The 26,271-nt window shown below is 46.0% G+C and overlaps 1 protein-coding gene across 1 annotated transcript in view; it reads left to right on the top strand.

The window, feature by feature from the left end:
* The window catches only part of SNX5 (sorting nexin 5), a 37,605-nt gene extending 27,944 nt beyond the window's left edge, over nucleotides 1–9,661 (top strand). Inside the window, exons 7-13 of the mRNA XM_074949713.1 lie at nucleotides 1,057–1,162; nucleotides 1,251–1,326; nucleotides 3,252–3,291; nucleotides 3,374–3,460; nucleotides 5,585–5,744; nucleotides 7,885–7,970; nucleotides 9,083–9,661. Of these exons, the coding sequence (XP_074805814.1) occupies nucleotides 1,057–1,162; nucleotides 1,251–1,326; nucleotides 3,252–3,291; nucleotides 3,374–3,460; nucleotides 5,585–5,744; nucleotides 7,885–7,970; nucleotides 9,083–9,133 (606 nt within the window). The 3' untranslated portion in view covers nucleotides 9,134–9,661. The remainder of the gene's footprint in view (nucleotides 1–1,056; nucleotides 1,163–1,250; nucleotides 1,327–3,251; nucleotides 3,292–3,373; nucleotides 3,461–5,584; nucleotides 5,745–7,884; nucleotides 7,971–9,082) is intronic.
* Nucleotides 9,662–26,271: the final 16,610 nt, after the last annotated feature.

Below are 26,271 nucleotides of genomic sequence, written 5' to 3'. Positions count from 1 at the left end.
GGACACAGTGGTGCTGTTTAGCAAGTTCTTTGGAAGTGCTCCCCTCTTGCTCACTGTAATAAGCTCCACTGAAGGGATCTGCTCTGCTCTTTCTGATGGTCTGAAATCTGTTCTCCTGGACTCACTGCTTCTGACTAAACAAAGTTGACCTGGTCTTCCATGGGTAAATTAGTTTCCGGTCTTCGTTTGCAAAACTCTACATGGGGGTGATGGCTGGTACCTGAAGGACAGCCTTGCCCTGCCACAACACAACCTCTCATGATAGCTGCATTCCATTAGAACAGTGGTCACCAATCCATTGATTGCAATCGACTGGTGGATCCTGGGGACTCTCCCAGTTGATCACGAGCTCTGGCCATGGCAGTGCAGTGGGGCTGCTGCTAAGGCAGACTCCCTGCCTGCCGTGGCCCCATGCTGCTCCTAGAAGCAGCCAGCACAGGCCCTGGTGGGTGAGGTAGGGAAGCAGGGGTCTCCACATGCTGCTCCTGCCTGCAAGTGCCACTCCTGCAGCTCCCATTGGCTACAGTTCACCTCCCCCAAAGCTCCCATTGGCTGGGAATGGGATCTGCAGAAAGTGGCAGGGCCAGGGGCCCTTTAGCCCCTTCCAGGAGCAGCGTGGGGTAGGCAGGGAGTGACCCAAAGTGCCATCCAGGGGGAGTAGCACCCCAGCCCTGTGCCCCCTCCCAGAGCCTGCACCCCCTCCTGCAGCAACATGCTCAGTCCAGAGCCCCCTCCCACACTGCAAACCCCCCAGCCCAAAGCCTGCACCCCCTCATGAACCCCAGCCCAGTGAGTGAGGGTGGAAGAGAGCAAACAATGGAGAGGGGGGTCCCTCATCACTTCTGCATAAAAAGGAAACTTCTTTTTTAAGCAGCTTTGGCTGTTTCATTGTGTATACTATGAAGGGGAGGCTAGAAATGTGTAGCCACACTTAATGACAAGATTCACTACATAGGGGCTAAGGTTTAAAGTCGCTTACCGAACTCGCTGGTAAATGAAGGAGATGCTCCTGCTCTAGCCGTGCCATTGGTCTAACAGATCATATTCTCTTTTCAGGAGGTGGATGACTTCTTTGAGCAAGAGAAGATTTTTCTTGTAAACTACTACAACAGAATCAAGGATGCATGCACAAAAGCAGATAAGATGACAAGATCCCATAAAAGTGAACTTTATTTATACAAACCTTTTCTAGGTAATCTCCGTGTATGTCACTAGAGACAAAACTGAAAGCATTGTCCTTGTTCCTGCAGATGTTGCAGATGACTATATCCACACTTCAGCTTGCTTGAACAGCCTGGCTTTAGAAGAGCCCACAGTCACTAAAAAGTAAGCAAACCCACTAATTCCGTGAATACCTGATCTTGGACTTCTGTGTGCAGCACTCTAATTGTAATTGTTACACAATAAACTGAATCCTGGCTTTGTCTGAGGTCCCCTCCTTGGTAATTAGTATCTCTAGTGTTTTTATTTCTGTTTTTTTTTAATGGGGCTATCAATATGGCACACTTAACTTTTTTTTTTTTAGCTGCATATCCAGTTCCACTTGTTTTTAAATAGAATCCTAGTTGAATCCAGCCGATTTGGACTCTTGGTGCATAGGATGTCTGACCAAGTTTTAGCCTTCTAGAATCATAGAACTGGAAGGGATTTCGAGAGGTCATCTAGGCCAGTCCCCTGCACTGAAGGCAGGACTAAGTATTATCTAGACCATCCCCGATAGGTGTTTGTCCAATCTGCTCTTAAAAATCTCCAGTGATGGCGATTCTACCACCTCCCTAGGCAATCTGTTCCAGTGCTTCACTACTCTGACAAGAAGCTTTTTTTTCCTAATGTCCAAGCTACACCACCCTTGCTGCAATTTAAGCCCATTGCTTCTTGTCCTATCCTTGGAGGTTAAGAACAATTTTTCTCCCTCCTCCTTGTAACAACTTTTTATGTACTTGAAAACTTATGTCCCCGTCTTCTCTTCTCCAGATTAAACACATCCAGTTTTTTCAGTCTTCCCTCATCGGTCATGTTTTCTAGACCTTCACTCATTTTTGTTGCTCTTTTCTGGACTTTCTCCAATTTGTCTACATCTTTCCTGAAATGTGGCATCCAGAACTGGACACAATACTCCAGTTGCAGCCTAATCAGCAGAGTAGAGCAGAAGAATTGCTTGTCTTGCTTACAGTACTCCTGCTAATACATCCCAGAATGATGTTTGTGTGTGGTGGATTTTTTCTTTTCAACAGTGTTGACTCATACCTTGTGATCCACTATGACCCCCAGATCCCTTTCTGCAGTACTCCTTCCTACGCAGTCATTTCCCCTTTTGTATGTATTATACAAAATGTTATAGAAGCCCTGTCTAACATAACTAAGTTTGTACCCTGTGCATGACAAGCTTGCCTGTAAATGTGGCATGTGTCCACACATGGCCAGTACTCATGGTGGCAACTAACTATGTATGTCCTTTGCCTGGAGCCTGTAGTCTGACACATGACTGTCTTCTGGTGATGTCAGAATTTTTAGTGTGGAAGGTACCCCTGACTACCTGTAAACAGGTTGGCCAGTCTTCCTTCTTCCTAGCTCCTGAATACATCACCCTAGAGTACATTGCCCTTAAGACATCTAGAGGAGCAGCCACAACGTGAGACTTCCTATATGCTGTTAAGGTGCCTGGGATAGCTATCAGTATCTTCCCAGAATACACAGATACCATTCGTTGGGCGTTTGTGGGTTTGGACAAACACTGACTTATAATTATGTCTATACCGTGGCTCTTTTCTCAATGCAAGTCAGTGATTTGTTAATTTATCAGGCCAGCTTTTACTGGGAGAGAACAGTTATGTTTACGAGGCCTGAATGACTTGCGTAAGTGTGGCGCAATGCAAAATATCCACTTCAAAGTGGTGTCCTGTAAGCATTGTTAAACTCTTCTTTTGTGGCTCTAGAGCATAAAGACAAGCCCATTAGAACAAAGCTTACAATTTGGGTAGATTCTCATAAGTAGGTTAAAGCTAAAAGCTCCTTGCCATATTATTACACTGTCTGTCTTTTTCAGTCCTGATGCATTTTCTTACCTGTACTTGAATTTCCTCATTCAAATAAGGACTTGTCTAAACCTGCACCTATACCAGTATACAAACTTGTGTAGGTTTCTGCTCTAATGGTAACTAATCTTGTGTTCTTTAAGTGCTACATTACAGATTTCCATGAAGTATAAATAAAATGATTTTGTCCTTTGTGCTTTTTTCTTTTCCGTTTAGGTACTTGTTGAAAGTTGCTGAGCTCTTTGAAAAACTGAGGGTAAGAGCTTCTTTGAAGAGCTGTAAATCTAGGTTTTGTTGTCTCTTGTTACATCATTCCTATCTACTCCTTTCTTCTGTAGAAGGTAGAGAGTCGGGTGTCATCAGATGAAGACTTAAAGCTGTCTGAACTGTTAAGATACTACATGCTCAACATAGAAGCAGCAAAGGTGAGCCACTTCTGCTAAAGCTCGTCCTGTATTATTCACTGAGCTTAGTAACTTAATTAACTTGCTATTTAGCACATGAGCTTGTGCGTAATTTTTCCAAAAAAAACCCCACAACAAGGAATGCAGCCTGAGTCTCTCCCATGTCCCCACCCTTGTGCCTGGAAAAATAGACATGCTGTGCATGTTTTCTGGGCTTTAATCCAGAGGAATGGAGTAGGGAAGTTCAGAGCAAAGTGAGGGGACCCTTGACAAGCCACTCCTCCCTCCAAAACCAAGGGGCTGCTAGCTGACAGCTTACATAGTTTAGCAATTGCAGTCAGATGGGGAGACTCTCAAGAAGTCAAAACTCTCCCCCTTTTTTTTAACCACTTAATGTAAGAGAACAGATCTTCAAGGTAGGAGGTCAAGTCTACCAGCCATTTTAGTTTGTCTCAAAAAAAATCCTTCAGGTTTCCTTTTGGATTGTGTTTTGCAACATTTTTTTTAAAATCCTAGTTTGTAAGATCAGACCATAAGTAGCTGTACCAACTTGAGTCTTGTTTTTTGCCTTTAATTGCAACAATCTCAGGTTGGATATTCAGTGTGCTTTCATGACAAAAGGCTGTTACAATCTTCCCCTAAGCTTTTGACTGACACATGGTGGGACTGGACAACAGGATGGATCATTCGATTGCCATCCATTCCCTTGGAAGCATTTGGCATTGGCCACTGTCAGAAGACAGGATGCTGGGCTCGACGGACCATTAGTCTGACTCAGTATGACTGTTTTTATGCTCTAAGTCCCCTGAGGGTATGTCTACACAGCAAAGAAAAACCTGTCTGGCCTGTGCTAGCTGACTCAGGCATGCAGGGCTCAGGCTGCAGGGCTCTTTCATTGCTGTGTAGATTTCCAGGCTTGGGCTGGAGCCCAAGCTTTAGGACCCTCTGTGATGGGAGGGTCCTAGAACTTGACTTCCAGACTTGGGCTGGAAACCTACACAGCAATAAAAGAGCCCTGTGAGCCTGAATTGGCTGGCCTGTGCCAACCATGGGTTTCTTTGCTGTGTAGACCTACCATGAGCTGTCACCACTTCCATAAAGCTCTAGGGTGGGACTTTCAGAAGTGCTTAAGTGTAGTCCTAATCCTGCTCCCATTCAAGTAATAGTAAATCCACAGAGTTCAATGGGGAGAGACTAACTCAGCACTGAGTTCTTTCAAAAACCACACCCTTCATGTTTAAGATTAAAAATGGCACCTGCCTCCTACCACTTCTCATTGCTTTGTCATGGATTTGGTGTAGAGTTCAGATTCCATTAGATCAGGTTTATGGTGGGACCTTCTATGTACCTTCGAGAGCAAACTTTATTGCTGGTCAGTGTTCCATTCTGATCGTACAGGTGATGTTATGAAGGAGGGTGCCACACTGGGCTGGAGAAGATAGAAACCCTAGTATAGCTGGTGGTTTGCGTCAGGCTTGTACCATGGTGTGTGTGGAGTATAATGAATGTTACTGCATTGGCTCATTCAGAGAAGTGCAATTCAAACACTCTAGCCACTCAAACAGTGGCCTCAGTATCCTTTGTAGTTTTACAGGGCATTGTTGTTGCCTTATAACAATTCTTTTGTACAAAATAGTGTTCTGTTCTGTAAAGTATTTCTAGATTAGTTTAAATACAGTGCTAGTGTATCTCTAGGTGCTTAAGGAGTGACATTAATGGCTTCAGAAAGTCCTGCCTAATCCTCCTTGAGCAGAAGAATTCTGTCCAAGATATGGATGCTTGTAAGGAAGGAAAGGCAACCCCAAGGTTCTGAAGATGTGGATAAAATTCCTTAGGATGAAGGAGAGAGGGACAGTAGCTTAACATTTTAAAATAAGTGTAAAGTGACTCTCCTGGAGCATCTATTGTAGGCATCCATAAATAGCTGCTCTTGAACTGCAAAGCTACTTTCAGTCTCCTTTATGTGCTTTGAAGAAAAAGAGGTAGGATAAGTGCTCTGCTGGCCTATAAGTACAGTTTGTGTGAGGCTTATTGCTTGCCTTACTCTGTAACCAAAGCACAGAATCCAGAACCAATTTCTCTAGACGCTGTTGATATAAATAAGAGTAACATCTGACTACTCTTTTTTTAATTTATTTTTTAAAGGATCTCCTATACAGACGTACCCGGAGTCTTGCAGACTATGAAAATTCAAACAAAGCCCTGGACAAAGCTAGATTGAAAAGTAAAGATGTCAGACTGGCAGAAGCACATCAGCAAGACTGCTGTCAGAAGTTTGAGAAGCTTTCAGAGTCTGCAAAGGAAGGTGCAAACATTACCACGCACTAAATTCCATTGATCGTCTGCATCCTTCCAAGGCCTCTTAGAGGGAATTTCTCCATAGTAACTCCACAGAGCACTGTGGTCCACAGCTCACTCAGAAGTCCCATTTCTCCTCACTCTTCTCTCTAGACTAGCAGGCTTTCTGAGTAAGATAGTCAAGTGAACAAGTTTTACATCACATGGACAAGTCTCAGCATCCCGAAATATTCCTTTCTAATAATTGGTGACCTCAATTAAACGTTCAGTCATCTGGTGTTCTTCAAACTAAGCAGATCATTGTAATACTGAAGAAAGAACGGGCCTATTCTTATGCTGCTTTTATGATCCTGTTTTCCTTTTGGATTGAAGCTTTTTGTTCTTGCTATCTCCCTCCCCCAAGGGTAACTTTGGAACTAAATCCCTTCAGCTATGCGAAGTCAAGATGCCCGAATAGGTGTAGATCAGTGGTCCATTTAGAGCATTATTTGAGTCATAGCTGTCTGGTGTGAGAGGTATCTAATGGAAAACAAGGTGAAACTTTTCTGATCAGAGTCCAAGCACGTTAGTAAAACATGCAAGAGGAAAGTGGTCTTGGTCCCAACAATCCCTGCTCCCAAGGCTGTTCTTCTGGCTAGGAGGGGCATTCTAGGGCAGAGCTTACTGGTCAGCCATACCCTCACGGGATCATCTGTATACCTTTTGCACAAGGGCAGGAGTGATCTGGGAATGCACATGCTGTTGGCCAGAATGTAAATGTACATGACTGCAGCTTCTCTTGTGGCCAAATAGTAGTCAGAGAACTGCACATGCCACCAAGAGTACAGGACTGAAATGTCACATCTGGAGTGACTCTTCTGAAGAGTTTGACGGAAAAAAGCCTTGACTTTCATAAAAATCAAGTTTAGTACATGCATCACAAACTGAGCACACGTTAAGATGCATAACAGTGCAACTCTAGAGCACTGATGTGATCTAGCAGCTCGAGCAGAGAACTGAACTCAGTCAAGTCGGTGACAGCAAGTCACTTAACCTCTTGGTGCTGCTGTTTTTTTTACATATTAAATCATTACTTAAATCCAGCGTTTACCTCCCACCCAGTTAAGGATCTCTAAGCACTCTGCAGAGTACTAACTTTGCATAAAAGTTCCTGTAGTACTGCAGCATGAATGACTAAAACTCTGGCTACTCTAATAACCTACTGCACATTGCATTCAACCACTGCTATTTAGGAGTATGTACCTAAGTCTAGAGTAGTGTGTTTTTCTTAAAGCAAAAACCAGTTGACTCCCCTTTCTGCTGGACTATCTAGAGTATCTAGTCAATGTCTCTCTAACTTAATCCTTTCATTTATTTCCCCAGTCTTTTGTGTATGCTAGGGATTCTGCAAAGATGTTAGGTTCCTACTCCAGACAGCTTAATCTAGGGCTAAGCACACAAGGGATGAGGGAAGGGATGCAAATACATAAGCAGATGAGGTGAATGAAGCACTGTGTAGTGGGTGCTGTGTTTGGGGGGGCCCCCATGCTTCGTGGTGGGTTCTCTTGTGCTTTTAGAATGTCTGGCAGTCCAGCAATGGGTAGTCCCTCTTGCCTGACCTATTTCCATGCAGAGAGGAGGTGTGACCCATTGTCTGCCAGCCATTCCAAGTACCTTCCTAGATCAGGTAAGCGACACTTTTCCTCTGCTGATTCCTTACATGTGGAATCAGCCCCACGTTAAGCAGGGTTTAAATGGGGTAGCTCCCTTTCTCCTGTGGTACAATCCTAGAGTCAGTCTCCCTGGGCTGTTGTACAGGTGCCACTCTATTGCTTTTATACTCTCCTTCTAGGAGGAAACAGGAGGCTGTAGGGCTATTCCTTGGGTCTACTCTCCAGAACTTCAATTTCCTGGAGACACTATCCTTCAGAGGAGGAGCTAGGCAGGGGTATCAAACTTGTTCTGAGTGCTGAATGCTGCTTGTAGTCTGAATCACACTAGGATGGCTTGACTTGCAACCATAAGAATGTAAACTTTGCCAATAAAAACGCTGAGTTTGGCAGACTGATACCGTGTGCAGTGAGGGTGGGGAGTACAGGGCAGGTCCTTATGTTCCCCGCTTCCCCAGAATTTAATGTTCATATATTCCCACCCTCCTGTGTTTGTAGAACTGATCAGCTTCAAGCAGAAGAGAATAGCAGCCTTTCGTAAAAATCTAATTGAAATGGCTGAGCTGGAAATCAAGCATGCAAAGGTAAGCGTGCTCTTTCCCTAATGTAGAAAGTGCATGGCTGTAACACTACGTTTGGGACCACGTAAACTGCCAAACCTTTTCCCTGGTGAAATTTCTTTTTACTCTGGTTGCACATTAGAGGATTGTTCTTTCCTTTGTAAAGCTAAGAAATTACATTTTTAAACCTTTTTAAAAATTCAGTTTGAGTCAAGTACTAAAACTAGGAAAAGCCAGATTGGTTTGGCCCCTGTGTGTATGATAGTCTTTAATTACATGATTGAAAAAGTTAGTATGCAACAGGCCTCTGCCTTATTCTGTGTGCAGGATGGAGGATGCTCGGGTATTGAATACCCAGTGCAGATAATGAGGCTGCTTGAAGGACCCCTGCCTCATTTGCTGGAGTAATTGAAAGGTGTAGAGAATGCTACAGGAAGAAGATAGGATCCAGTTCTCCTGGGTCTCTTCCACAGACTCTCTGTGCTGATGCACAATCACTTAAATTCAAAGGTGGCCACTGTGTTCCTCATCTTCTGAGAGCCCAACTTGAGACACCTCAGCACTCAGACCTCCAAATAGTCCATGGGAGCTGCAAATGCTCAGTACCTCTGAATAATCAGACTGCAGGTATCTCATGTAGGGCATTAATCATTCAGGCACCCACAGTTAGTGGATACTTGCCTATCCTGGCCTTGAATCTCCCTGCCCCTCAGTTCCCAAGCTGTAAAATGGGGATGATACCTCCTCTCACAAGTTGCACAGAAGATCTTGGAAATACTTGTTTTATAGTGAGCACTGAATGAGATGGGCCCTGTGGGTGGAGGAGGATAGTATGCGATCTCATAATTAAGGTCTATATATGCACACTTCAAAGGGCAGAATTAACATTGCACAAGCAATCTTACTTTTGGTACTTCCTTACTTGATTGCTTGTCTGTGCAACTTTAGTATCCTTCTAGTGGTCTTTGTAGTGATGATACTAAATGTAGCTTTCAGACAGAGTACAGAAAATTCAGCTTTTCCATTTCTGAGAACATCAAAACTGCTAAGCTCACTTGTTTCTGGAGTGAGAATTGATTTGGTGCCTGTTTTTGATCCCATGCTTCTCACTCAGAATTAACTGTCTTCCCTTCCAGAACAGTGTCTCTCTCCTGCAAAGCTGCATTGACTTGTTCAAGAACAACTAAAGCGCCTTAATGTGAAAACAGCATCAGTTGCACTCAACAGCCATGGGAAAATTTATATTTAGCTTGACTTCATTAGGTTAAAATATATAAATACACTGTTTCAAACATTTTTGTTTGACTAATACTTAACCATGTTGATGCCAATGTATTGGCTTCCATGGTAGAAATGAAATCTGAATTGCATACAAATTACTTGAATGTAGCTAATTTCTTGTTGAGAGTTAATATCTCAAGGTAAGCAAAAAGTACAAGTACTAGATTCCAGAATGTTGACCAGTTTTCTAATGATAAAATGGGGCAATTCTTTCCAAGGGTGACACGTGAATGAAATCAAGGTGGTATTGCAATCTGTCTCTAGCCTAAACCATGTTAAAGAAGTTCATATTTGGGAGGGTCTTATGTACATTCTTAAGCAATTTTATAAGGTAAAATACATTCCACTTCGTAGATTTCTACTACAGTGTATTTTGGATTTCTATAACGGCATTCAGTATTTGTACACTCAGCAAAAATAAAGATGTCTAATACTGTGAAGTGTGTTTCTATAAACTAAATGGCCTTGTATAATAGACCATTTGTATATGGGATTTAAACCCCCAAGTAGTTCAGGGGAAAATTGTTTTCATATCATGAAAAGCTGTTATACACTGAAATATCATTCTAACCTGAGATTGTTGCAATTAGAAGGCAACAATAAGACTGAAATTGGTACAGCTGCTTATGGTCTGATTATCTTCTTACAAACTAAGATTTTAAAAAAATGTTGCACAACGCAATCCAATAGGAAACCTGAAGGGTTTTTTTTGAGACTCTTGAACTAAAATGGCTGGTAGACTTGACCTCTTGCCTTGAAGATCTGCTTTCTTACTGTACTTTGCATCCTGGCACTTTCCTTTCCTCTAACAGGTAGCTGAGCTCAGGTTGGTTGTCGTAAAGAAATACAACATCTTGGTAGGTTTCAGATGTTATGTCTGTATCCACAAAAAGAAAAGGAGTACTTGTGGCACCGTAGAGACTAACAAATTTTATTTGAGCATAAGCTTTCGTGAGCTACGCTTATGCTCAAATTTGTTAGCCTCTAAGGTGCCACAAGTACTCCTTAACATCTTGGTATGCTCAGGGTGGCAGGTGGACTGGGTATTGTCAGTGCAAGCGTAGGCAAACTGATCTCTTGTGGGACAACCTTCTGTAAACAGCTGAATTTCATTATTCCACCGTATACTTTGTGCATGTATAGTGCTTTTCATCAGATCTCAAAGTGCTCTTTACAAAAGAGCAATATCACTGTCCCCATTTTACAGATGGGGAAACTAAGGCATGGAGCTATGATACACCTTGCCCACTGTCCTCCAACAGGCAAGTGGCAGAGATGGGAAGAGAACCCAGGTCTCAAGAGTTCCAATCCAGTAGCTTTAAATCAATCAGTCACCACATGACCTAAGCAGGATCAGTTTAGCTGGGCAGTAAAAGTGTGTGGCCCTGTCTAAAAAGCAGTTTGGTAACCATATAACTAGCCACACTCCTCCCCCTGCTCAGTTGCTACATCCTGTTCTTGTGTCCCTGCCTCCATCCAGCATTAGTCCTTTCACCTTTCCAAGATGGGTGGAATCTAACACAACAAGCAGTCCAACGGATCTGCTCTGTTACTTGTCCTATAGGCCCTAGAGCAGGACTGTGGCCTTGTTCCAGGTGCAGCCTTAAGACAGGGTTCTGCCCTGAAGAGTTTGCAGCCTGACAGGAATGGTTAAGTAGGTGTAGCACTGCTGGGAGGGGGGTACAGGAAAGGATAAGCCAAGTCCTAAAATGGGCAAAGTATACATCTGTGTACACCTTCTTTTTAAAGAAGGAAAATAAACTTGCCTGGTTGGTGCTGGCTTATGAATGTAGAGGCTGAGTAGTCTCTCAAAGCCTGCTTTACTCTTCTTATAAACTCAGGGTTTCATTACACACCTGTCATCAGTAAAACACTAAGGCGTATCCACTACACCTCCTGTAGCCACAGTTCATCTAGCTGCAGATGTTTTGCCACCTGTTTAATTGGCTAGTGTCTGGCTCTGGTAAGAGCTGAAGTTGCTTGCTTCTGACATTGTCCAAGAGGTTTCCTGGGAAGAGGGACAATAGCACTACCCCCCGTGTATCTCTGCTTTTTAGTAGTGGTTTGGTCTAAACCTTTCTCCAGCCCTCTCCTGCATGGGTTCTTGCTGTGGATTTAAGAAAACACTACACTGGCCTCTTTTGCTCCCCCAGGAAAGAGGTGGGATAATCTTTAGCAAGAACTAATATTTAAAACTGTAGGTCTAAGTGAATCAGTGGCATCAGTAATTGTCTAGATCTGGTGGGTTTTATCCAGTTGGTTCATGTCAAAATAGTAAACTCCCTTGCAGTAGCATTGCTCATCACCATGGTGATGAGCATTTCTCTCAGGCTCTGGCGTGAGTACAGTTTGGTTACAGGATCCTGTCTGTTTCTTCTGCCCAGATCACTGATCAGCCTAAACCATATAGGGTCTCTGTCCTCAGCTTCTTCCTATGGTAAAAGCTACAGCTGTCCAATGCTCTTTCCCATCAGTTAGATTTGGGATGAGGTTTCCTGTCTCAAGTTTGGGTATATTTCATGCTCCATTGTGACTTAAGCCTATGTCTACAGTAGCACTTATATAGGCAAAACTCTTGTCGCTCAGGGGTGTGAAAGACACACACACACCCCCCGGGCCGAAATAAGTTTTGCCGGCATAAGTGCTCATGTGCACAGTGCTACATTGGCAGGATCGACTCTCCCACTGACATGACTGCTGCTGCTCTTTGAGCTGGTTTTATTGTCTACGGGAGAGCTCTCCCGTCAGCATAATGGGGCTATATGAGCAATCTTACAGTGGTGCAGCTGTAAGCTTGTAAGCGTACGCATGGCCTTAGACAAAGCCTAAAGGTCATGGCCTGTCTTGGCCGCACATCGTCTAAAGCAGGGACCCCTTGCTTTGAAGATTTATATGGTTTGCAACAGCTTTCCAAGCTCCCAGCCCACAAGTAGTTCATCTGGGCCACCTCTTGCAACAGGGGGGCATGACTGTCAGAATTGACAATGGGGCTTTGGGTTGCAGAATTTGTAGCAGTCTATACTGCTTTCTCCCTCGTGCCAGGGGCTATCAGTGATCTGTTTGAAAATCCATGTGTCCCACCAGCTGACAGCCTAGAGCCGGTGAAATACGAGCCTGACAAAGGTGCCTTGAAACACTTCTGTCACCAGCTGAATTGTGGGGCCAGTGGAAAAACAGAATTACCAGGAAAAGTGGCTATTGGTTGGCCATGTTGCCTTTCTGTAACCACCTTATTCTCTGAAATAATATTCCTCCCTTCTCAAAAGCAACCTGCAAGCAATAGTTCCTGGACTCGAGTGGGGCCCTCCCTGGTCTGAATGGGTGCTGGGCTGCCAGATGACTTGCCTACTGCCCCACAGTCCTCAAGGGGAGTGGTCCGTTGCAGATCAGGCTGTGGGCCTACCCTGAGCTGCCTCTGTCCACCTTCAGAGGTCTGGTGGCCAGCAGTTTGGCTGGAAGAAGTGAGTACAGTATATTCAGTGACTCTGCAGAGAGTAATAGCAGCCAGCAGAGGATGCTATTGTATTTTTTCCTGAGAGCAGCCGCATCTTGAGAGGTGCGTGTGCGGTAGCAGGCAGATGCTCTGTGCTCCCAGAACCTCACTCCATATGCTGTATGTACCTATAGGGAGGGAGCTGACTGGCTTTCAGGCCAGTGAAGGGCACTAGTTCTCCAGCAAATACCCACTGGATGCTCCTGGCTGAGCCTGGTGGCTACTGACCTGATGGCCATAGTGATGCTACGGAGGGGCAGCTGCTCCACCATAGTTAAGATTGTAACTGAGTGTCCACTATAAACCTGACTTCTGTCTACTCCTAAAGTTAAAATAATCATATTACCCTGAATTTTAGTGGGTTGGTTCTGTAACCCTGGGAGACTGTCACCCTGACAACTACTGCGATTCACGTTAGGGCTTTATTATCTGGGCCACTTGAAATATATGGTGGGTGAATGCAGTTCCTTAATTCTGTTCTTTTCCTTGTCGCTTTCCAACGTACAATTGATTCCCCTAGCTGAGATCTAGTGCCTTTTAACACTTTGGGAAAGGACCTTGCCTAAGCAGCGTTGTTGTCTCTTGCAATATTTGGTGTTTTGTAAAGCCCCAGCTTCTGGAATCAGGTGAGTGGGGGAGAAAAATCTTATCCTTCCCCTCTTCTTCCTCTCCCCCCACCCCCATTTTTTTTTTAATGGAAGTTTCTAGCTCTCTCCTGGTTGGGTCACATCTTCAAACTTTTGTCCAAGTGCATTGAAAAGGCTAAAAATACAGAAAGCGAATAAACCAAAACCTAAAATATACTTTTTTTTTTTTTTTTTAAAGAAATCTCTTGGGGAGGTTTTAAGCCAGTCTCGTCATTTTTGGACGCTGGCGGTTGGCAATACAGCATAACACAACTCTGTGAGTTTTCTTTTGGAAGCACCCTGAGGTACATCCTCTCTGGTGTATTTGCTTGATCTTTTTTCAGGGAATGCTGCGTTGTTCCATGCTGGGGCAGTGTTAAAGTTAACAGCGTGTAAGTGCCTTGTGTGAGAAATGTGACCATAACTCTGCATTTCCTGGGGTTTGAATTTTCTCTCTAAAGCTAGCATTGGAAAGTTTACACATGCTTCAAACCCAGCTTACGCATGCAACTTTAATGACAGATTCCCATCATTGATCAGTCATTGCAATGCTGTAATTTAAATGGCTGATCTCCACTTACGTTGTGCTGATGTAGCTGTTTCAGTTAGAGGTTGGGGGGTGTGTGTGTGTGTGTGGTGGGGGTGTTTAATGGAAATAATACTGGTGGTAACCCTCTGGTGGGTGTGGTTCTAGCCGTATAAAAGGTACATTATGCTGGTATAGTTACTCCCCTGCCTGCACAGTAATAGCTACATCCGTATAAAACGCACATCAGTGTCACTGGGGAGGTGGTCCTGCTTTAACTTGATCACAATCAGGCCTTGACCTCTGAAAGGGCCCTAGGTATAATGGATTTCCTGATGGGCTGTGGGAATACAACTGGTTGTGGGTTCCCCCCTAGGGTGACCAGATGTCCCGCTTTTATAGGGACAGTCCTGATTTTGGGGCTTTTACTTTTGTAGGCCCGCCCCCACCTCCTGTCCCAATTTTTACATTTGCAATCTGGTCATCCTAGTTCTCTCCTCCTCCGGCCTCCTTTCAATCCTGTGGGTGGCAGGCTTGGACAGCCTTCTACAGCTGGTAACTAACTATGTGGCATGGATTTGCAGCATGACTATAAGTATCAGTGGGTTGCTGGACAATCCAGCTGTTTAAATGGCACATCTGTTAGGCTGCCATTTCTGCATTCATGCAGTAGGTTAGAGAAATGTGTTGGCACCAAACAACAAGCTGCTGCCCACACAACCCAGCCATCCATAAATCTTGTGGGCAGTCATGATAAGATGACACAAAAGACAGTGAGGCAATGTTTTCTAATTGGCTAATGTTTGCTTTGATTTGATTTTCCTTGGAGCTGGACCTTGCCTAAGCCTTTGGCAGAACAAATGGACCAAAATAGAGGTGATAAGGTAGGACAGGAGGAGGTGATGTATGTTAAAAATAAAGAGGGTTTTAAAAACCACCTCCGTGACTCATGGGGGTCACACGGAGAAGCAACAGCAGAACCAGCTTTCAGGTATGATCCTGCTCAAGAGTTTCTGTTCTGGTTGTGCTTATCCACCAGCTTGCCTTTACACATGTGCATAGAGCTGAGCCTTTGCATTGGTGTTAGCAGATCGGGGCCTGAGATCACATGCAGTAGAGACTTTTGCTGCGGTGCGTGGCTTGTAGCTCCACAGTCACTTCTCTCTCCTCCTTTTGAGCTCGGTGTAGGAATATGGGCAGTCGTCCTGGAGGACTCATCCAGTTCTACGCTGTTCAGTGGGGCTTATCTGCAGAATCTAATGCCACATCTATGCCAGGAAGTTGCACTGGTAATTTCTGCCGGCCTACAGCTGCTCATCCTGCTGTGTCACTAGAGCACGTCCGTATTTGGCTGCCTTTGCCGGTGCTGCACAGCCTCAGTGACTGGTTGAATTGGCAAAAGATGTCTGGCACTGTGGGGAAATGTCCGTTTCTCCCATGACACTGTCTAGTGCGCTGCCTCCTGCAAATTGTTTTTGCAGTGCACTGGGGGGCAGGAGCCAGTGCTCCTCAGGAAATTGTGGGAGTTTGGGGTCAAGTTCCCATAATTCCCTCTGTTCCAGCCCAGAATTGTTGTTTTTTGCATCCTTTTAAAAAATTCCAACAGTGCTGCCCTGTAACTTGCTCTTCCTCGCGCTGGTTTTCAACCTCTCCACTATCTTGCTGGCAGAGACGCTGACCAGATCAGCCGAGCTCTCTGGTCTGGTTTTTGAGACGAGGTGGATGGTTCTTTTGTGTTTGGGGAACTACAGCTGTCACTAGGGCTGACGGGTGTGCAGCAGTGAGAATGATCCCACTAAGGAGGGGATAATGCTGTAAGCATTCACTCACCAGCTGCATGCCCCAACGTGGCAGTTTTGGGCCTGTGAAATGAGCATCAGGGTGTGTGTGTGGGGGGAAGGGGGGGGGTCAGATTGTGGAAGGATCAGCTGTAGAACTTTTTGATATGTAAGGCCACGTTCCTGGATCTGTGGGTCGAGCTTGCCCCAGCTCCTCATCCCAGAGATGCTAGAGAATGAGAGCTGCTTTGGCAGTGAAGAAATGGGTGGCCATCACGCCGTAGAGAGCCAGTTTGGAGCTGGGAAATCTCTGGTGGGATGATTTGTCCTCCAGGTGCTCCAGGGCCATTCAGCGGGTTCTGCTATGCAGGGCTGGGACTCTGGGCAATATGCAGGAAATAATAGATGGATGGGAGCATCACATCCCGTGCCTTACCTCTGAATACAGAAACAGAAATGGGGGACTTCTCCATAGTTACACAGGCGCTGGTGGAGCACCCAGGGTGTTTCACTGATTTTTAGTGTTGGCTGGTCAGGGAGGGTGTATAGCGCTTGCCTCTTTAGGAATACTGGACTCTTCCAAAAGCAGCCAGCAGGGAGATTTTTTCTGGGCTGCCACATTCACACAGGAGAGGTTGCAATACCAATTGTGAATCTCTGGGACCCAGCCTGCCCTTTGGTTCTCTGGCTCCAGACGCCAAACGCAGGGCACATGGACAACAGCAGCAAGGGAAGGTTTTGCTATTGGCTGAGCAGATGCTGGCTGACTATGGAGCGTGCCTTGGGCTGATTAAAGGGGCGATGGAGATGGCTTATGGCCAGGCTGGATCTGAGAGAGCCAGCCGTTCCCACTGCTGTTGCTGCATGTTGTGTTTTACAGAATATTTGTGATGCCAAGGGGGAAATATAACCAGCACAGTGGAGGGAGGAAGTGGACATTCTGTCGGCGCTTGCAATCAGCCTGGCACAAGAATATTTACCAGAGCTCACTGGGCGCTGTGCAGATACAGGAGGAGGCCTGAAGCATGCTGTGCCTAGAGTGTGCTGCTTTGTATTTTGTGACTACACAGTCCATGGCCAGCTTATGAACTTGTATGAACTTTTCGGAGTCTGATGAGGGGTTACTGACTGGTGGGTTGCAGCTCTATTATAGGAGTTTGTCAGTGGGACTCAAAGTGGAGCATGGACGTGTGTGAAGCTGTGCTGACACAAGGCACGTGTTACTGGCAAAGCTCTGTAGTGAAGACAAGACCTGAGTTTAATTTTAAGAAACATTGTTTCTCACCTTCCATCTGGGTGTGAGCCCTGCAGTGTGTGTCAATGCTGGTAATTCACTGTACGGCCATGGGGTGGGAGGGGAGACCATGGGTGTCCCTCTCTCTCTCTCCCCCTCCCCAAATCCCAGGAGCGAGGAGAACAGGAAATACAAAGGACAGGTGGGGCTGGTTCACAGAAGCTGGGCATGTTAGTGGGAAAAGCCACTATAGAACTTCAGTGAAGTGTTGGGTGCGCTCTCCACTGGTGGGAGGAAGGATAGTCTTGTGGTTAGAGACTGGGCTAGGACTTGAAGAGCTCTAGGTTCAACCTTTGGTGGTTCTTTGGGTGCTGTCCCTGTGGGTGCTCGACTCCAGGCAACAGTGTGTCCCGGTTCTGTCCCAGACTGTGTGACCTTGAGAAGGTCAGTTCAGCAGAGGTGCTGGAACTATGGGTGCTGCCGCACTTCCTAGTTTGAAGTGGTTTCCATCATATACAGGGTTTACAGCTTGATTCAATGGGTCTCGGCACCCCTGCGCTTAGGCCCAGATCCTCCAAGGTATTTAGATGCCTAACTCCCATTGGTTTCATCAGTCTCTCTGTGCCTGAGGTCCCCATCTGTAAAATGTGGGTAACTATATTTTTCTCCCACCCATAAATTTAATTGTCAACTGTAAACTCTTTGGGGCTGGGACAGTCTCTCTGGAGCAATGGGGCACTGCTCTCAGTCAGGGAATCTTACTGTAATATAAATTTCCAATAACAGCACACTAGAATTTCCCAGAAAGAACCAGGAGCAGGCCAAGAACATTCTGGTGGGCTTTAATAGAGGATCTGGCATGTGCAGTCATCTTAGCAAAATCGATCATAACAAGAGAAAGAGGAACAGCTTCTGCAGACATCACGTGAGCAATGAACGCTGCCGAGCCCCCGTTTGTGGTCAGAGGGATCAGGGCGTGACCCAACATTCTGTGACGACAGCCAGCTGTAGCGGAGGAGGCTAGCTGCTCCATGTGGGATAGAGCTACTGAAGAAAGTCCTTTTTCAATTTGTGCTTCTCTGAAGAAATGGTTGAGACGCGACCATGGCCAAGGAGCGCTGATCCCAGACCCCAAGAAACTGGTAGAAAATAGAGCTGACTGCACTGCAGCCAGGATCTCAAGGGTAATCGCTTGTGTAGTGCTTTAGATCTCATGCAGTTCACTGCCTTTCCTGAAGGGGGAGCTAGTTTGCATCCCGCGCCTATCCTCCTCTGTAACCTTTATGTTGAAATATCCCCAATTAATATTGAGTTCAAGACAAGGGGGCCATAAAATCCAACTTAGGTTTCAAGTTCGAGCCTCTAGGTCAGTTACAGAAAATTTGCTTAGTAGAGGACCACTAGGGGACACTTTAATGCTAAAACTAAACTTTTTTAAAAAAAGGAAAATGATCAGCTAAGCAAACAGGCATGCAAATGCCACTTACACAAGACTACAATTAATTATACTTACACCATTCTATCCTGGAGTGTATCAGTGGGGGACCAGCCCACTGACAGAATGGAGGACAGCTTTATAATCCTGGAAGCTAACAGTAACCTTTAGATGTCAAGTGGAACTCTCCCCCAATTTAGCAAGGCTACTCCTTTTATAATCCATTGTAACACTAATTAACATTAAACTGACCCTTATCACAATTATATTTCTACCACCTCCTTATTGGCTACTTAAAATACACATTATTTCAATGGACAGTTGCCCCAGTGACAGGTTTCAGAGTAACAGCCGTGTTAGTCTGTATTCGCAAAAAGAAAAGGAGTACTTGTGGCACCTTAGAGACTAACCAATTTAGTTGCCCCAATGTCCTTTCTATTTGATAAATATAGATAACATTTTAATAAGACATTCACAATTCTCCAAAACACTCATTAAAAACCTTGCTCAAACTGGTTCTTAGCAAATCATAAAGGTCACCCAAGCCTGGCTCATGTCCTTGCTACCTCTTACTTGCCCATAACACTGTATCTCCAACTTTTTCTCATGCTAGGAAATTCAATTCCCCATAATCCTCTACACTCAAGTTGATTTAGGCCCCAATCCTAACTTGAGTGTAAACCATCCTATAGGCTACACCCCTCTCACATTGCGAGACCCTGAATTAGCTACTTCCCATGAAGATGTTTACTTGTTTCTGGTATTTATTATCATTTGTATTAAATTGGCACCAAGCACCCTGCACTGAGATCCAGGGCCCATTGTGCTGGGTTTAGGGCATACACAGTAAGACCCAGATCCTCAGAGGTATTAAGGTGAAGCCAATGGGAGTTAGGCATGTAACTTCCTTTTGAGGATCTGGGCCCAAGTGACAGTCCCATCTACGACAGCTTTACAGATGGGGAGCTGAGGCACAGAGAGATTAAGTGACTTGTCCAAGGTCCCACAGGGCATCTGTGGCAGAGCTGAGAATGGAACCCAGATCTTCTATGTCCCAGTGCAGTGCTTTAACCAGCCTCCTCTCATCTCTTCTTGGCTCAGCCACTGAAATGGAGGCCTTGCCCCCCTTCCTCTGGGGAACAGCTAACTCCTCACAGTACAGAAGCTGGGCTCTTGCTTGGCTCTTTAAGTCACATAGTCTCAGCATTGGGTTTTGTTTCCTCAGACAGTCTGTAAAGTCTGTCTCGCTGCTGTTTGCCAACCTTCCCAGCCTGTTCTGTTGAGTGAATGTTTTTGTGAGTGGGGGTCAGTGTGTGCGAAAGGAGTGGCAGAAAAGCATTTCACATGCATTTAAAACTAGCCTGCCATGTGGGTCTGAATTGTTTGTCCTATTGCAGGGATCTTGCGTTATAGGGTTAACACAACTCAACTTTCCTTTGAATTTGTGAACGTCTGTTTTAAAGCAGGCTCAAGACTCTCTCACCCCATCTGCCCTCCCACCTCCTCCTCTCCTCCCCCTCCAAATCTGGAAACTCTGTGTATACACTCAGGGCTCATGGTTTATGCCAGGGAGCTGCTGAAAGATATTCTCCTAAGCTGCTACCCATCCAGTTCTGGTTGTGGAAAGCACTTGGGTACATGCTTTAATCCATCCCTGCTCAGGAAAGTCCTTTACCAGAGCAGAAGCACATACCTCAGTATCTTTCTGAATCAGGGCCCAGATTCTGGGCTGAAGGAAAGCAATGCATGTTTGAATTCAGGGAGATATTGGAGGAGCTCGTTCAATGAGCTGGTTACTTCTACCCTTTTCGCTTCTGCTGGGCACGCTTGATTCCTCCCTCTGAGAACACATTGCAGGCAGACCCTTTAAGTGTAAAGCACCAGGTGGTTGCTTAGCTGTGGCCAAGGGGTGTGATCTGAGTTTTACTTGCAGTCTTATGTATTCACAAGGTAGGGCCTGATTTTCACTGGTGTAAATGAGTGGAGCCCTATGGACACTAGTGGAACTATGTTGATGTACCCCCCGGGAGCTGTCTTCTAATAATATAGAAAGCGTTTGACTTGCTGTGTCGGCTGGAAAACAATCAAGGTCCAAATCTGCATAAACTCAAAGCCAAACTTGCTTCTGGTTACACTGAAAATAAAATATGGTGAGCAAAGAAAACGCTACTGCCACCGAGGCCTCTCCTCTTGTTGATAGGCTACTTCTTTTAAAGGGCCAGATCCTCAGCTGCTATACATCTGACTCGCTCCTTGGTAGTGAGTGTAATGCCGCAGGGCCACTGAGTGATGATCTTGGTTCCCCAGCCCTCAGCCTGTTTTCCTTCACACGCAAAGGGGTGTGTATTAAAAGCTGGAAGGACATTTGGGGTAAAAGAGCTAGAAGCGACTAAAGCGTGTGAGCTACAAAGCGGTGCCACTTTAAAACTTTTCATACTGCTGCAAGGATTATTGGCACAGGCCGGTTATTCAGTAAATGCAAGATTGTTGCTATGGAGGACAGGAAATCCTTCGTCTGCACTGTGGGGAAAACACTGGAAACTATCCTACTGTAAATCACAACCAAAAGGCGTTTGCCTGGCATGTTTTCCTAAAGTCTAATTTTTTTTCCCCTGCCACTTTTGCACATATTTGCTCTGTCTCTGAATTCCCTTATTGCATGTTGAAGAGCAGGGGACAAAGGAAATCAAACAGCTGGCTGGAACTCACTAACACAGCCCTTGCAGTATTATCTGCAGCAGGGAACTCCATATGGGCATTAGTATATTAGCAAGAGGCATATATTAATACCATACATCTGTGACAGTAGCTGTTCCTTTCCAGCTCGTTTACTGCTCCCTGCGCCCACAATCGCTCCGTGTGAGGAAGAAGGCAGTGTTCTCCTTGGTCTTTAATCTGTGCGGCACTCCTTCTGCTGTCCTCCTTGATGGGAGGACCGCCCATGCCCAAGTCCATCCACCTCTACCAAATTAAAAGGATAAATATAATTTAAAAAATTATCTCTAGACAGCATCTTCCATTCGCTGAACTCAGCTGGAGCTGCGAGGGTCCACCACTTCTGAAAAGCAAGGCAGAAGCGTTTCAGGTATCTCCATGGCTCTTGGGATGAGTGGTTTTGGGACAGGGAGCCACACCCCCACAGAAAGGGTACAGGGACAAAACTGCCTCTTCCGAAAGAAGGTATGAGAAGAAATCTTGTGAGCAGAAACCAAGGGCTAGACTCCACTTAGTGCAAATTGACATAGGTCCATTGCCTTCAATGCAGCCATGATGGCTTACACCAGCTGGTCCAGAGTTTCTTGGCCCAAACAGATTTCCTTCTCGAGGAGTAGCATGCGATCCAAGAACAAGAATCGCTGTTTTATATTTACTATCCTACAGTATTCTAATTCAAATACAAGAGCTACATAATGCATATGATAAAGCCTGGGGCAGGGGGAGGTAGAGACTAAAGAAAAGTAAAGCACCATGCTGCAGAGAGGTGGTTTCTAGTGGGGAGCAGCCTGGGGCCAGGAGGGTCTGATCTGAGATTTACAAGTGGTCTGATGGGTTTGAAAGTTAGGCCCAGCTCCTCAGGTAGGGTAAATCATAGAATCACAGAAATGCAGGCCTGGAAGGGACTTCAAGAGATCAGCTACTCCATCCCCCTGCACTAAGGCAGGACCAACTGTACTAAGACCATCCCTGACAGGAGTTTGTCCCTCCGTTCATGGGGATTCGACAGCCTCTCCAGGTAACCCATTCCAGGCCCCGTATGAAAGCGCTGAACAGGGTGAGGTCCGTGGTCATGCATGTCTCTTGCAGCTGTTCTATAGTCTGGATCCAGCCCCTGGGAAGGTTCTGCCTTCTGCCCCCCTGACCGTCCCCCGTTGGTCAACACTATGATTGTTCCAGGGGAACGTGGCTGTTGTGGTCACAGGCAGAGAAATGATCTCTAAAGGGCTGGGACCAAACCTGGAGAGGGTTTGAATATCCGGGCAGATGCTATGAGCTGCACTCTGTATTGCTGGGGAGCCAGTGGGGAGACCAGAGCGATGTGTTCAGGGCAGCCTGCGTTGCTCAGCTGATGGCTATCACACTTGGTACCAGCTGGAGCATTTTCAGGGCGGGTGGTTTAATTCCTAGAGATGGTGAGGAGCAATAATGAAGCCTGGAGGTCACAAGTGCAAGGATCCCCCCCGGTCAGGTCTGTGTCTGAGAGGCTGGGGTACAATCTTCTAGCCAACCACAGACAGAAGTGGGTGTTTTTGCCACCACGGCTATTTGGGCATCTAGTAACACTGAGGATTCAGTCATAAAGCACCCCAAGGAGGCAGGTCGGTGCAATGATTGGACTGTGTGTTTAGGCCCAAAGGGGAGAGGTCGCCGTGCTGGTAAAAGGGTACGGCATGTGCAAAGGGGGACTTTAGTGGGGCTTGTCGCATGTCACCCCCACGGGGAGCGGCCTGCAGAGACAGGACGTGAGGCAACCCTTACGGTGGGGTGGCAAGCCAGCATGTGGGGCCCACCAAGACCACCAGAGGCAGAAATCAACCCTGGCCAGTGGCACCTACAGGCTTAGTTGCTCTCCAGGAAAAGGATGGACTAGAAAGGGCACCTGAGTTACTGTCCATGAGGCTATCAATGCACCTCTCTTAGGCTGCCCCCTCCAGGCCACATTACGAGCTGCTCCATTCAACCAATTGGACCTGGTGGATTTGTGTGATGGCTGCCCTCTTGGCCAACCCGCCGGTATTGAATTGAGGACTACCAGAGCTATGGGCAGGAGCTCGAGCTAGAGGCTGTAACAGCCTCTTCTGCTCTGAAGACTGGCCTAGAGAGGAACCCATAGCCTACGCTCCCCAATGGTTTACACTTGCCCCCTTTCCTTGCAGGCAGCTCTGGTGAATAATCCTGTCCCTTAGGGGCATGGCTGGGAGTTAGGAGGGAGCTACCTGGTGTTGCAGCTGAAATGGCCAAGCAACTGAAGTGCCCCCCAACGCTTTCCAGCTGTGTCATGGACTCAGAGGGATGTTACCACAGGTCTGGTGCGCTCCAGTGACCTCCTGGGCTGGTGGGTCTGCTGCGCTGTTAAAGGGATGTGAAAAGACTCCAGCTGTTTTATGACCATGCCATTCTGACCTGGCTTTGCCTTTCACTGCAGGAATGGTTGGGAGCCGGGTGAAAGTAAAGTAATGGGCAGCGCGGGCGGGTTTGTTTGTGCAGCCAGCGGGAATTCTTGTGACTGACAGTGTTGGCAATGCCGCTGGTCCTCGCCTTGTCTGTAAATATTTGTATCCTCCCTACGCTATTGGCAGGCTGTTATTTACACACAGGGAAGGTAACAGATGTCACAGCAATTAATTTTCCAAGCTGCCCACTCACGCCTGCTGGGTACACAAGGTTTCCAAATCCCTTTACTGGCCTCCACGGGGCCGCAGGAAGGGATAGCCGAGTGAACAACTGTGGCATTTCTGCCTTGTGGATCGTGCTGCAGGAGGGCATCTTCCTAACCCCATTATGATGATGATTTATAGAGCACAATGCTTATATATTGGTTAGCACCCACTACATAAAAAACATCCTCTGCTCCATGTGTAAGGTGTAATAAATGCTCAGGCGTCACTGTGCTCAGGAGATGAGGAGAGCAATTTGTATTGGCTGTGCATACATGTTTAATATCTTTTCTCCCCCCCTTGCCTCAGTATCATGTGTCAATGAGTTCCAGAGCCTGCACGTGCATTGGGTTTTTAAAAAACCAATTTCCCCAAGTTGATTTTAAATTTATTGCCCAAAGGGGGGGAGGCAGGGGGTGGGAACTAGATGGAGGTGTGTCTTTGCCCTTCCTTGCCATGCCAACCAGCAGAGTTCCATTTACAGCAGCTGAAGTTCTGGTTCCAAGACAATGAAGGAATATGGAAAAGTCAGGGCTAATATTCTACTACTGTTCATATTCCACCAATATTTCACTCTGATGCACAATACTAACGTTACTTAGCACTCTGAACCAGTACATCTCAAAGCCCTTTTCAAAGGAGGGCAGGATAATTATCCTCATTTTACAGATGGGGAAACTGAGGCACAGAGTGGGGCAGTGACTTGTCCAAGGCCACCAGCAGAGGTAGGACTAGAGCCCTGGTCTCCTGAGGTCAAGCCTGGTGCTCTAACTACTAGGCTACACACTAGTGTTTTTATTGGAATTTTACTGGTGTTTTCTGGGAATACTTTCACAGAGTTTGGCCCTTGGATGCCATCTGAAAGCTGCTGTCGAAGAGTTAAGCTGGCCCTTCAGGGAAGCCCAGCTGATTTTTCAGGCACAAGTGTGGATTGTAGAGCAGAAATCAGAGAAGAGTTTTCTAAATATACTGCTTTTCCAAAGGGTCTGCCAGCTCCCAACTGTAATAACAGGCCTCTTCCAATCAAGGGTTTCTGATGAAGAAGAAACCCAAATCACAAGCATAGTTCAGGCTGGCCAAAGTGACCTCAAAGGAGAGGAGACGCTATCTGATGTCATTACACTTTCCATCTGTGTTACCGAAGAGATGTTTGTCCTTGGTTTAAGCCACGTAATGCTCATACCATGCTGGGAGGGAACTCTTTGTTTGATCTATTCAAAGTGAAAGTCCTTACTGAAGGCATGCCAGGAGCAAAGGAAGAAAATACATAAATCAACAGTATCCTTTGACGTGTCTGAAGGCAGCTGTTACTTTTATTGATAAGTGTCTCTCTGTCCCCTGAAACGTACGATGTGCATATCATATATTCTAGGTTCCTTACGAAACACAGCCAGGTAATTTTTCTGCAAACATCCATCACGCTTTTAGAAACGACTTTCCTGCTGTTGAAAAGGGGATGGATTGACAATCCTAGAAGTGAGTCCACTATCTTGCTCCAGAATCGGTACAGTCGGGGTAATAGCAGTGCAAGTTTTCTTTCTCTTTCCTGGGACAATGACTCTTGTGCTAAAGATGTAAGTCACTCGCTATATCCTTTTGTTTTCCCTGCTGCTATATTAGGGCTGCCAAGTGATTGCAATGCAGACTCTTGTTTGCTATCACCTGCATGAGACTAACAATCCCCTTCACTTAGGTCCCCAAATAGCTGTCAGCTGCTGTAGCTACCTTGAGCCATTACTGACCTGGGTGACAAGTATGATAGTTTTTGCAAGCTCCATTGCATTGCAGTGACAGCCTAGTGGAAAGCATGCTCTACTGGGACTCTGGAGAGCCCCAGTTGTGTCCCTGACCTGCTGGGTGTCCTTGGAGAAGTCACTTCCCCTCCTGTGCCTCAGTTTCCCCATCTGTACAATGGGGATAATGTTACTGAGCTCCTTGGTAAAGCGATTTGAGATCTCCTGATGAAAAGTGCTAGATAAGAGCTGGGTATTATTTTGAATGGTACTAACAATAATATCGTGACCTGTCTCACTTCAACGGAGCAGCGTTGTTCTTTCCCATTCATGAACCCAGAACGTGTGGAATATGCCAGTTTGGCAGGACTTCAGATGAAGTTCCTGATTTACCCACAGACCAAGCTTGGCCTAAACAGACGCTTTTCTATCCTATGCCTGGGTTCTGAGGAAGATGGGCGGCCTGGATATTAAAAGGTGGCTGAGTCTCCATGTGCGTTCCTCACTCGCTGTGACTTCCCCCAAAGTGCTTAGTAAGGTCCTGGTCCAAAGCCCACTGAAGTTAATGGGAGTCTTTCCATGAGTCCAATAGGCCCTGGTACCAGCTTTGAGGATGGCTTTTTGTGACCATCTATGAAGCTCACCTGGGGCTCTCAGGAATCCTAGGCATGGCTTTCAGTTGCTGTGACCTGGGCTGGATTCATCCTGCAATCCTAGAGGTGAAAGGGCTCAAATCCCAGTGCCATTCTCTCCATCTTTTGCTGAGGAACGCTGAACCCCAAAGCTGGGTGTGAGATCTGAGGGCAAACTCTCCCCCCCCCAAGAGCTTCTACCACCACCGTCA

The sequence above is a fragment of the Natator depressus genome, chromosome 3 (assembly GCF_965152275.1).
Source record: "Natator depressus isolate rNatDep1 chromosome 3, rNatDep2.hap1, whole genome shotgun sequence".
Lineage (NCBI taxonomy): Eukaryota > Metazoa > Chordata > Testudines > Cheloniidae > Natator > Natator depressus.
The sequence above is the reverse complement of the archived record's forward strand: the minus strand, read 5'-3'. Positions and strand labels throughout refer to the sequence as shown.